This window comes from Colletotrichum acutatum, assembly GCF_030867785.1.
Source record: "Colletotrichum acutatum strain CBS 112980 chromosome Unknown BDZ83scaffold_31, whole genome shotgun sequence".
In the NCBI taxonomy this organism is placed as follows: Eukaryota; Fungi; Ascomycota; class Sordariomycetes; order Glomerellales; family Glomerellaceae; genus Colletotrichum; species Colletotrichum acutatum.
The window spans coordinates 61,055-73,257 of record NW_026849025.1 but is presented as its reverse complement, the minus strand read 5'-3'; the positions used below and the strand labels follow the sequence as shown (position 1 = coordinate 73,257).

General features: G+C 54.0%; 4 protein-coding genes across 4 annotated transcripts; 1 reads left to right on the top strand and 3 right to left on the bottom strand.

The window, feature by feature from the left end:
- Positions 1-1,579: 1,579 nt before the first annotated feature.
- On the bottom strand, positions 1,580-2,917 carry BDZ83DRAFT_718346 (acetyltransferase; the record flags this gene model as incomplete). Its single annotated transcript, XM_060512060.1, has 1 exon — positions 1,580-2,917. One exon carries the CDS (start codon positions 2,915-2,917, stop codon positions 1,580-1,582), a length of 1,338 nt encoding a protein of 445 aa, XP_060366620.1.
- Positions 2,918-4,761: 1,844 nt separating this feature from the next.
- BDZ83DRAFT_729440 (uncharacterized protein) lies at positions 4,762-6,764 on the bottom strand (the record flags this gene model as incomplete). Its single annotated transcript, XM_060512820.1, has 4 exons — positions 4,762-5,321; positions 5,372-5,570; positions 6,417-6,505; positions 6,674-6,764. The coding sequence occupies 4 exons, from the start codon at positions 6,762-6,764 to the stop codon at positions 5,089-5,091; spliced, it is 612 nt and encodes a 203-aa protein (XP_060366619.1). The 3' UTR covers positions 4,762-5,088.
- An 805-nt stretch (positions 6,765-7,569) lies between these two features.
- Positions 7,570-10,064, top strand: BDZ83DRAFT_574267 (Mis6-domain-containing protein; the record flags this gene model as incomplete). The annotated part of the gene is made up of 8 exons (XM_060504697.1): positions 7,570-7,651; positions 7,709-8,084; positions 8,136-8,207; positions 8,264-8,387; positions 8,435-8,611; positions 8,671-8,934; positions 8,980-9,084; positions 9,150-10,064. The coding sequence occupies 8 exons, from the start codon at positions 7,570-7,572 to the stop codon at positions 10,062-10,064; spliced, it is 2,115 nt and encodes a 704-aa protein (XP_060366618.1).
- Positions 10,065-10,722: 658 nt separating this feature from the next.
- Positions 10,723-11,562, bottom strand: BDZ83DRAFT_650265 (ABC transporter; the record flags this gene model as incomplete). Its single annotated transcript, XM_060510358.1, has 1 exon — positions 10,723-11,562. The coding sequence occupies one exon, from the start codon at positions 11,560-11,562 to the stop codon at positions 10,723-10,725; it is 840 nt and encodes a 279-aa protein (XP_060366617.1).
- Between the last annotated feature and the right edge of the window lie 641 nt (positions 11,563-12,203).

Below are 12,203 nucleotides of genomic sequence, written 5' to 3'. Positions count from 1 at the left end.
CTGCTCCCGGTCAATAATCCACCGAGTTTCTCTTCCTCCTTGAGCTCTTAGTCGAAGGGAGTCAAGGGAGCATGGAGAGTCTGCAGTTTTGCAAACCCTGCGCGCGGGGCCATGCAATGGAAACCGGAGGGTCTGTGTGTTGGAATATGTCGGACCATTGAGTCCTTTCTTCGTTCAGTTGGGCTTCGTGCTCGAGAGTCAATCTATTCCAGACGAATTTCCCCGGTATTCGGTCTGCGTGATCGACGGCGCCAACACCATGGTCCTATGGCGCAGCTTACCTATGGGACGTGCCTGGCACCATTGGAAACGACATGTTTCGCGATCGTCGGTTGGGCGTCAATGGTCCCCTACTCATTGCGGTTGACAATGTGAAGATCAGAGTTATGCTTTGAAAGCTGCCCTAAAAGCGTCTGATCGAAACCGGTGATATGAGCTCTTATCGGCGTGTTCAGTTCGATATTCGGAATGCCCTCTGACTGAGACGGTGCTTCTGTTGACATTGAAATGGTCAAGAGGCAGTTCTGAGGCTAGGCGGCACGTCTTCGTCGGAATTGTCGGAGCAGGGCCATAGCTTGCGAATGGACCAATTAGCTGTTCAACATGCTTGACCAGTCTGACGTGCCTTGTGCTCTTGGACCCTTGTACTTTCGTCAAGCTTCATGCATGTGTAGCCCATCAAAGACTCAGAAAGAAGATCGCGCTACACGCGTGTCTTTGATCTCAATGTAACAATGGACAAAACGTGGCGCGGGGAAGGTGGGTTTTTGGAGGGTGGTGAATGAATCTTCGACTTGAGCAGAGCCAAAAAGGATCATCTACATCCGAAAGGATGGCCATGATAGGTGCCACGAGTGCTCATGATGTGCCAGTGTCAGACATGATCCGTGAGCCAAGAGGCGCGATTGGGCACTCTGCTGACTATCGCAAAGTCCTCTGTCTGAAGTCGCATTGAAGCAAAAGTCACGCCGTTGCTGAGTTCAGGAATCTTGCTGGTATTAAAACGCAGTATCTCGAGCAGCAGTCCTCGATCTTGATACGCATTAGTGGCTGGTGCCGATTTGACTATCCAGGCCTCCTTCAATACGAGCCAATACGAGCTGCCAATGTTTCAGCAGCTTGAGTCGACAATGGACTGGTTCCATCATGGAAGTTGGAAAAATAGGTTCGGGATTTGAAATCCTCCGGTCTGCAGTCTTGCGCCGAGGATTTCAATTATTGCTGAGTATCTCCTGTAAAGCTTCGCGGGATACCGCATCTTGATGTAGCGTTTGCTGGCCGACGGGATTCACAAACGTAACTTAAACCTTTCGCCAAACTTCCTTGTATCGCGCCCATTGTCGGAAACCTTTTCGGCCAAATTAGTAGGTGGCTTTCTCGCAAAATCATCGCACTCACCCAGAGATTGGAAACCGTCGTCCCCTCCCTTCATGCCGTCGATAAATAGTTGTTGCATGCCTTGCTCAGCCAACAACTTGACACACGTATCGAGCAGCCTTATCATCACGGAGTCCCGGCTGTTCACCATTTCCGGATGGTCATCTGAATAAGAGTCAGCAGGAAAAGCCACTAGAGATCTTCAGCGTGACCACAAACCTATGATGCAAATGCAGGTTACTCCTCCAGCATCCGCGCCAATGGATTTCGCCCATGGCAGGTCGTTCCCGGCTGGACTCCCAGAATTGGGAATGTAGGTCAAAGCAACAGCTACGATAGTGTCGCCTTCCAGACCAAGGACGACATCCTCGATGTGAGGCGTGCCGTCCAGGTTGTAATATTGGTCGTACCATCCCATGTTATCTTTGCGAGCCACGTCTCGACTGACGATTTCTAGAACCTGGTGGTACTCCATCATGTCGCATCGCCTGAAAGTCAGTCCAGCTGACGAGAAGCTCTTCGCGGGCATGTCTTCGAAATTGAGGAGCCAGTCTGAGGCCTCCTGTCCCTGGCCAGGCTGGGACCCATCCATATTCCAGCCTCGGCGTGAAAACCAATCTCTTGAGAAGAAGTCAGACGGCACGCCGTAAAAGAGACGTGGAAAGGCTGATCCCAGTTGCAGCCTATTGACGCCCCTAGTTCTCTGGAGCTGTTTAAGGGCATAGTTGTGTAGTGTTAATCCAACTCCCCTTCCGCGATATGAGTTCTTGACAATCAACACAGCTAGCGAGCCGAGTAGGTTTTCTTGCCCCCCATCTGGATACGTAGTAAACGTAGCGCAAAAGCCCACAATCTGCTTGGTTTCTGGTTCGCGCACGACATAGTGCCTGGAGAAGCCATCTCTCTGGAGGAGCAGCACAAGCATGTACTGCGGAAGGTGAAATTTCGGTGGAAGGCATTCTGTCCACAACTGATGGATAGGGCCCATATCGATACCGCAGACCTCGACGTCCCACGCTCTTGGGGCGATGATGAGGTTTTGTACGGGAACTGAGCTGATGGTAGGTGGACGAACGTCGTCAAAGATGATGGAAGCAGCAGCTTCCAGCTCAGATGGCGAGTAGCCTGCGATTTGTATAAGCGTAGCAAAGTGATCGACGTGGAGGTTCTGGGCTTGGAGGTTGCAGCAGGCTACTATGATCTGCGGACGCTCATCTGCCATCGTTCGTGCGGCATCGGCCAAGTCGATTTGCGAGACATCATCGTCTACATGAGCTCCAGATATGACAAAGACGATTGCTTTTGCCCTTTTGATGAACTCGTAGTGAACGTTTGTGATGCCGCCTCTTTTCGTGTATGGAACATGGCGGACCAATGAGTGCCGCGAAGCAAAGGCACGGCCCAACGGTTCGAAGGGATCCTTGTCGTTGTCTGCAAATCTGTTGTGAGGAACAACAACAGGCGTGAGCAGGACGATTATGTCGTCTTCCGATAGGATTCTTCTCAAGGGGATACATTCTTGTCGGTCCCATAGTAACATGGTTGGGGTAGCTTGTGTAGACTTTGGGCTTTTCTTGGACGTGACATGGTGATCGATCTGCATTTCCGGAGAATACCTCATGGCGGAGATAGTCAAGCGCGGTCTCTTCAGCTCATCCCTATCTCAAGTCAGCGCGTGGTTACACAAATTAGCGCCGTGTAATGTGAGTAAGCGTCAGGCAGGAAGCGAAGGCTTCTGGACTTACTAGGCCCGTGTAAGAGGAATTCCATGCGAACGGCATGAGACGATTCGTTTGCTGCTCGTTCCGTAGCCAGGTCCACTCTGCCACAATGTTACGAGCCAGCGCACGACAGCTGCGGCTATTGATGATGAGCCAACCCAGAAGCGCAGTTGTCTGTTGTCCCAGTGTCTGGCTGGTCAAAGAGACAATGTTAGGTAGAGAGGAGTTCAGTGATGGCCCAGATGTAAGACGATAAGCACTAGGGCACGTCAAGACCAGGAAGACGTGAGCTGGAATGGTTCGGCGTGTTCTCTGCGTTGCTGGAGCAGAAGAAGAGACCGGGATAAATGTCGATAGTAGATCAAGTTGAGAAGTATATCCTCGACTATTCGATATTGTCGCGAAACGCCGACTGCTGTTGGCTTTCAACCTTTGCAAGGAGAGTAAACGTCAATCAACTTGATGGCACCTAGCACCTGGCACCTGAGCGAGCAAGTCTTGAGGGAATAACCAGACTAAATGTTAGAAGACACATATTTACAAACGTGAGGATTGGTTACACATACCTCGAAGGACTGGGAGCAGGGCCGCGTCTAAGAGGGCGATAGACTCGACAGAGACCTTTAACTTGATAGGTGTGGGAGGAAGTGCATGAGGGCAGCAGTTGAGAGAGTGGGGTGTGCAGCAGAGGCGACCGGCCGAGGGCACAACAAGACCGAAGGGACAGCACAGCACAGCCAGTCAGCCGGATTTCCTACAAAGATGGGGACAGATGGGCAACATGGAGGGGGAAGTCTCGAAAGAGGATATGCATGGAGGCATCATCAGCGGATGCATAACTTGACTTCTGAGAAGAATGGGTATGTGAGAACCAGTAAGGCAAGGTAGGACACGAGGTGAAAAGACGACCAGCGGTTGAGGTCGAGGGGCCTTCACGCTTTCTCACCGTGGGTGGTGGGTCTTTGTAGCAGGTTACCAAATCAAGGGCTCTGTGGTTCCTGGTCTGGGGGACACTCGTCTGACTGATGCAATAACCAAGTTGGTTGTACGGATAGAGGTGTGCGAAAGAGAGACCCCGAGAGAGTGTGTGTGCACGCGTGCGTACGTGTGTGTGTACCCATGGAATGAGGAATGGTGGGAGGGAGGGAAGGATGAATGGACGGATGGATCCAATGTAACCGGCGCGGTACGGAGCGGTACTACGTCCGTCACTCTTAGCTTACTAGGTATTCTGGGTGAAGTTGCTCTTGGATCATGGATGGGAGGGGGATAACGGAGCGTTGGCGGACGGATCTTTTCCCTCGATGTGCTGACCACCAACCGAGCCTTGCAAGTGCCACTTAGCAACATGAGGGTTATTAGAGAAGGTTACACAACGTTGCTGCAGACGAAATTGGCGTCCGGCATGCGGCGTGCGGCGCGCGGCGTACAGAGACCACCTCGAGGTAAAGTATCCCGTAAGGTGAGGTGAGATGGGCACTGCGGTAAGCAGACGCCACTACACATGACGGCCGAAAGGTGACACAGAGCCAAGCCCAGGACAGCGATAGATTGGACCTCAAGGCACACTACGCTGTCATAGAAGGTCGCAAAAGCCCCCACGGCAGTGGGTGAAGGTGGTCCGGTCAGCCAAGGAGAGAAGTCAAGATGGAACAATATTAGCTATCGGTGTATGCGGTCTGCCTCGATCATTCGTCCAGGTCGAGTCGCCGCTGCTAGTGGAAGCCCGCTTGCGGCTTGCTATCGTCGCCTGCCATCCGTGGCCACGGTTTTGGAGCTCCCAACCAACAATTGCCCTGGACAGGCCCGCTGAAAGTAGAAGGTCCAGGGAAATATAGGAGACTTGCGTGGTTCTAGCAGGGCCAGCTTTGGGGGGGGGGGGTTTGTGTGCTTGTCGGGGTGTGTGAAATAGGGTTTACCGGGAGAATCCTACCGACGAAAATGGACGAGGAAAAGGCGGCACAAACAGGGGAGATGCCCATGCCCAGGTTCATTCGGTCCTCTCTCGGCTGTGGAGACATCGGGCCGCGACTGATAATGATATGTGAGGCACAGAGCCAGAAATCCGAAAGACACATGGCGAGCAGAGTCGTCGCTCGGATGATTTGGTCAAACGAGGGAGAGACGTAACATGGAGCGCGAGAACCTGGAAGAATTGTAAAAGGCCTGGACACGATCTGCCTGTCCTGAGGTTGGCAGTCTGTAGGCAGTGTCGATGCGGACCTGGAACCATGTCAGTGACCAGACCAAAGTGCAGCGAGGAGTCATGAGACCTGAATCGACACCTCGGTCACCGTGGTCTTGGACAAAACATGCGGTCAGAAGTGGAGGCGGGAATGACCTCGCGCACCAAGGTGGAGGTTTGTAAGAAGCACTGGACTTCAGAGAAGGATGTGACGGGGCCAGAGAACAGAAGGATTCTTGCGAGGTATTTGGGTAGCCGGTTTGTGGAACAACAGGTAAAAGAGGGCACTACTGCGTAAATTATGTTAGGGATGAGGCGCTTCTGACGCCTCGGTCGTCAGCGGTCAGCGAGCTTTGCCAGATGAGGGCAATGTTGGAGCCAGTTGTATGTCTGCAGGATGCGACTGTTGGAGGTTGCAGGTTGTTTCGAAGCAACCCTGTCATTGAGAGGCAGCTACCTTACCTAGCCAAGGTACCTTACGCAGCAGTTGTCCAAGGTAAGGCAAGGTAAGCAGTGTTGGTGTTACGGTGAGAGACGTTGGCGAAGGCAAGGTAAGCAACTAAGGTAGCCGTGGGTAGTAGGCGCGAGGTCAGAGGTTACGCAGGAACTTGGCGGGACGGAGCGTCGGGATGGCGGTATACAACGGTGAGCACGGGCGTCTCTGGAACGGGTATGCGGTACGGAAACGTACGCACGTACGGTACCTAATTAACGGATGTCATCGGTCGAGAGGTACGTCTATTCGTGCCGTTGTCGTACCTTAGCTTTTCGTAAGGTACATAACCCAGAGTGCCTTGGCCACAGGACTTTTACTTCTTCGCCGCATTACTATCTCACGTTCTCTTCGGACTTTCCCTCATGAAAAGAACAGAGTCTTTCGTCTCCATGCCAAAAGACGGAAAGCCATGTCGAGGTACCCTGCCATACATGCGCCCTACTGTGTAAGCAAGTCCACTTTAATATCTTCCTACCTTACTGGGGGCAATGCCTCTCTCTCCTGACTCCTCACTCCTAGTAACCAGTTGCGGCCCGCGGTTGCAGCAAATGATACTCTCAAGTTGCCTTGTGTAACCCCAAACAAGACCATGAGTCTTCCTCTTCCTTCCCTTTTGCCATTGCCGTGCATGTTGTACCTGCCTCTTGTCGACAGCTCCTACCCGAACCCCGTAGCCGCGATGTGAAAAGTCAGGAGCAGGCCAGGTAGAAACGACATCATTCGAACCTGAGCCGAATCGTCCTCGTCATCTTTTTCCATGAACCTGCTGCAAGCCCGCAACTCTCGACTCTTTGATGACTGCACCTCATATCTCACATCAGTCCCCCCGCTATGGACCCCAGAGACCAAACGAGCGGCAGCCATGGCAGCCAAGACGGCATATGCGCCGCTTACGGTCCGGAAGGTTTGCCACAACGTCAATGGCCAGCAATTGGATTACTCCCAGACCGGTGAGCGTCTTTTGCAATTGCTCAGGCCTGTCCATTTGCTGTTACCCGCCCACAAGATCACTGGAGACGAAATTTTGGGGTCCAAATCAACAAAAGGCCGTACTCGTACCGGAGCAGATATCCATTAATCAACACGCAGGCAGATTCAACGGTGGTCAGATTCTCAGGTCATGGCGTGCCTTCTCTGCAGGCTCGTCATTTACCCGAAAGACCTACAGACAGCGGTGCAACAACACAGGGGCTCGCCTGGCCTCGCCCGGCCTCGCCCAACCCTTCACCGAGGCGTGCTGCTGCTGATGCCTCCCTGTCTCGCGTACAATCACGCTCCTTACGGACACTGCTGACCGAAAGCCCCCCCCCCCCCCCACACATCGAATCCGACACCTTGTACGGAGCACCGTTGTACGAAGACAGACGCCAGAATAGGATCACGCATTTGCTGCTGCTGCTCCGGCTCTGGGCCTGCATCTGTTCTAGCGAATTGCTGAGGATGGAGCTCGCTCCGGCCAGTGACCCCGGACGCTGGACGCCGAAGAACGGACCCATACCGGCTCTATGCAGCCAATAGGGGAATGGACCCATAAAAGTGACAAGGTCCGAGTGCACGCACGGTGCAGTTTTCCCGGTCTGGACGCGCTCACCTTGATCTTCACCCCGCGACGCGTCCGCCACTCTCACTCACCGTTCTTGAATCTGGACAGCTCGGGCCTGTCACCCATGCTGCAACTTGACGACGCTTGACCCGCCTGCCTCATCTAATGTCGCCATACTGTATTCATCCATTGGAAATCCGGCACAAAAAAAGTGTCGCAATTTCAAGGCACCGACGTACTTGGTAGAATGGCTTCGCCCACCAACGATACGTCTATGAACATAGATATTGACCTTGACGTTGACCTCCTGATTGGCGATGTTGTGGAGGGTGAGCAAATCATCTCGCGACATATGCAGTTTGTGTATTGACTCAAATTTATTACAGCTTCCAAATTGCCTGCGAAACGACGGGCGACCAGTATCAAGCCTACTGTTGAAAAGGTCGCGTCATACGCCTTTGAAAATGGCCTTCTTCCCGAGCCTTTGAGCGAACTCATTGACCTGCTCACGAGGCCAAATTTGTTGGATCAGGCAAGCTTGAACACGATACTCAAGAACCTTTACCCCGCCACTCGGCTATCCAGTGATGTCGTTCTTAGAGTTGTGGGATGCCTGGGCCATGGGGAACTGAAGCCTTCCCTAGTCCTGCAGTCGAACATCCTGAAATGGCTAATCATGGCATACCATGTCATCGAGAAACCTGCCATCTTGTCGCAAGCCTACGCTGTTTTGTTCAACTTGCTAGATACGGCAGCCATTCGGTGCGGACTTTTCCTCTGTTGCGAACAGAAAAGGGGCTAACACGACTCCAGACCGCAGCTTTGCCATCTGCTCGCCTTGATCACACGTAGAAAACACGTCCGGCCTTTTAGGATCCAAGCTGTGTAAGTTGGTCCCTCTGCACTCGCAGATGGTTCTCGGCGCTAATGACACATCTCAGCCTCAACCTCTCCAGACAAACAGGAAATGACCCAGCATTGACAGGGCTCCTTCGGGTTTTCAAAGACTACTACCCTGAGATCATTGTCAGCGATGCCTTGAGGGGCAGGGCTTTGGCATTCAAGGTGAGATGTGCCCCGACATCCAGGAGATACTCGTACTGATTTGGTAGCACCCCGACGTGGAATGGCGCGAAAGGTTGAATCAGATCCAACGAGACCATTCTCAACGGACTGCTGAAGCAGCCGGTCAACCTCAGAACGGCTTCAGCGTCAATCATCAGGCTTTACGGGTCCGCGGCAAAAAGTCGTCATATCTCCCTCCTGTTTATACTTCAGAAGCCACAGAGGTAAGTGTTTGGAGGAGACACAGCCAGATAATGATACGCGTGGCTGACTAGTACAAAAGACTTCCGTTACTTTGGAAGAGATTGACAACGCCGATCGTCTTGCTCAGACAGTCGAGAAGATTGAGCTACCGAACCAGCTTGCGGCTGTGCTAGCGGACCCTCTTTTGCAGAAATTTGTCGCCCTGAAAAAGGATGATGCTGCTTCGAAGCGCGTGGTACATTGGATCGATGCCGTGCTCGAAGACGTGCTCAACGGTAATGCCGATGACAAGTCGTTTGCGGAGACGATGGAAATGCTGGAGGAATACGTGGCTCGCGTCAAAGTAAGTGTGCCAACCGGCCTCGGTTGAGTCTCGCTGACTGTGTAGGAAACTCCACCCGTCGTCTTGCATTTTTTGACAAAATTATTTCCGACATGGAACGGCGTGGATGCTCGAGATTCTATCCTCGGCATTCTCCAGTACGCGCCTCTCGTTGCTTTTGATGGCAAGCTTTCCAACCTCGCTTTTCTCATCCACTTGCTGACTGTGTAACAGAGCTGTACAATGTAATCCTGAAGCCACTAGAGAAGTGCCTTCCTCCAACGGCCGAGTCACAGCTGGCATTGCTCAAACTCTACCAAAATCTCCTCCGCCGTTGGACTTTTGTTCTCAACTCACTCGACCAAATACCCAAAGGTGCCCCCGTCAGTGCCTTTTTCGCAGTTATGGAACACGCAAGCATCATCGCCCTCAACGTTGTTCAAGCCTCACCAAGCGCCGCTGTTCACGGCGGCGTCCTCGACCTATATGAGCAGGCTGCCGCCAGCATCTCTGATCCTACGCTCCAACCTCTCCTCCGCATTGCCAATCCGCCGGCCCAGCTCATCTACCTCCTATTCTTCAGCCAGTCTCTGGCAAACGTGTCGCGCCTGTGTACCGTCCTCGCCATTTACAAGAAGGGCTTCGAGATGGCCATGTCCAGGCGGCAGCCGACAACGTATGCGCCGAGCTACGTGAACCATTTCAATGGGTATCTCATGGACATTTGCAACTGTCTCTGGCGCGGCAAGGCTTTCAACGATGGCGATAAGAACGCTCTCGGTTGCCTTAGCGCGGGCCCCGTCACACTGCGGCTGCGCAGATATGTCGAAGACCTGGGCATGGACCTTGCGCTCCCGACGCTGTTTGGGTTCTCCTACTCGCCGCTGTTGAGCTTGCAGGCCATTGAGTGTATCCGCGAGCTGGAGGATCGTGAGCTGGCTGCGAACGAGGACGCCATCTCCACACGACACGCGGGGCCGGTGACGTCAAACAGTTTGGCAAGGTTGGCAGACGCAAGAGGGTTGCGCATCACTTGGTCCGAGTACAGGATCATTGTGCTGCGGGCATTGGAGGGTAAGGGGTTGGGCGGTATCCCGTCGTTGATGAAGAATACGATGAAGGTCCTCATGAGCTCTAAGAGTGCTACATAGAGACACCAAGTTTCCATAGCACGACTCGGCTCATGCCTGGCAGATATTGCGCCAGTGACACGCTCGGGACGCATGCATATATGATACCCCCCTTTTTCGGAGAAGCGCAGCTTTCAAGTAGATGTCTTTCCGACATTCTATTGCATGACTTGTTCATATCTGTCTAGTTGAGTCGACAGCTGATCCTCCTTTCCAAATGTCACGCCTCCCTTTTTCGGTTGAAGACATAGGGTATCTCTAAAGCCGTGGAAATCCTAAAAGAAAATAAGCCCATGAGGACTGTGCCCGCCCCCTTGTTGAAGAGGTCTGCTACATGACCGAACGCCGTCACCGAGCAATGCCGGTTGAGAGTGCCCCCTCTTATTGTCCCCTCGTCTCGTTTCGTCTGTACCACAACCTCCCGGCCTTTCTCTGTATGCCATGGTTCAAGTTGAAAGACACACCGATGCGGTAATCGACCCCCTTGGTCGCTGCATCACAATGTTGAAAGCCAAAAACAAAAACGCATCAACGCCGTCCCTGATGCAGTTGAGTGCCGTAGACGCCGTTCTCTCTAGCGAAATGCAGACAGAAATTCGAAACCCAAATTGTTGAATCACGCCAATCACCAGCCGAACCCCTCTCGCTGCTCCAACCTTCCGTCCAAACCCTAACAAGCTTATTTCAGCTTGTCAGACTCATCACCGTAGCCTCCAACGCCGCCAGTCGCGTACGTCTTACCCTCAGGCGCGACCCTCGCCTGCGACCGCGGACCGCGGTCCTTGAGATCCTTGCGCAGCCAGCCGAGGACCAGCTCGCCGAGGGTGCTGTTGCCCGTGGAGCCGTCGAGGCCCTCAATGAACTTGTCGGCCGTGTCCCACTCGCGGACGGTGCCGAGGTGCATGTGGACCAGGTGGGTGGGCCAGCCGGCGAGGTTGTCGAGGATGTGCGTCGCATACACAATAGTGCAGTCGCGGATCTCCGTCTCGCGGCGCAGCCAGGCGAGGAACTCTGCGCGGCTGAGGACGTCGAGGTCGACGGTGATCTCGTCGAGCAGGAGGATGGTCCAGGGCCGGATGAGGCCCATGGCGAGCTGGACGCGGCGGCGCTCGCCGTCCGAGACGGCGTGCATGCGCCAGGCGGTGTCGATGTCGAGGACGCTGACGAGCTCGTCGCGGCGGTCCGGGTAGGCGTCGCCGCCGACGGAGCGCAAGAGCTCGAGGACGCCAATGTCGGTGCGGACGATGGGGTTGAGGACCCATTCGAGGCCGAGGTAGGTGACGCCCTCTAGGCCGTCCTTGAAGGGGTCGATGCCCGCGATGGAGATGCCGCCCTGCGGGGCGAGGCGCTTGCCGGCGAGTAGACGGAGGAGGGTGGTCTTGCCTGCGCCGTTGGCGCCGATGAGGAGAGTGCGAGAGCGGGAGGGGACGGAGAGGGAGATGTTCTTGAGGCCAGAGCTCGAGTCTTGAAAGTTGTAGCTGAGGTTTGTCACCTCGATCGTGGGCGATTTCTGAGCCATTGTGAAGTTTTGTGTGCTGACGAGGGTGAGAATCTAGGCAAGGAGCGTGTAAACAAGTAACTCAAACTGAAGGAGAAAGGGTTTGGTCGCGCGAATGTGTAAAATACCCAAGGACGGGAGGAAGAGAGGGAGGTTTAGAGCAAGGGCAAAAAAGTAGGCGATTCATCATTCACACCGCCCACAAACTAAAGGCGTCATGACCTGACCTCCCGGCGATACTACGGAAAGACGGAGACCGAGGGGCTGGATCAAGGCCAGGACTGCAGCCCAAAATCCGAGTGCCTTAACACTTTACCGCGCATTGGATTAGCAACCAAGTTAACCAAAGCCCGGTGGGATGGCAGGGGAAGAAGGAAAAAAAAGTGCCCCTCATTCTCATTCCAGAAGGGCGACTGATGACACACACACACAGGGAGTACCTTAGGTAGAGAGCAAGGGAACCCCGCCATCCAATTGACTTTCAGGTTAGGTGAACCACTGGACGGACGGAGGGCACAGTCCCTGAACCGTCTCTCCGGGCCGCTCCAAGCACCGGGGCGGGGCTCTCCCCCGCGGGAGCAAGCCACGGCCCAAGGTGCCTTACAGGGAAGCAACCCCTCCCAACCACAATTAACGCCAAAATTCGCGACTTTTTGCCAGCC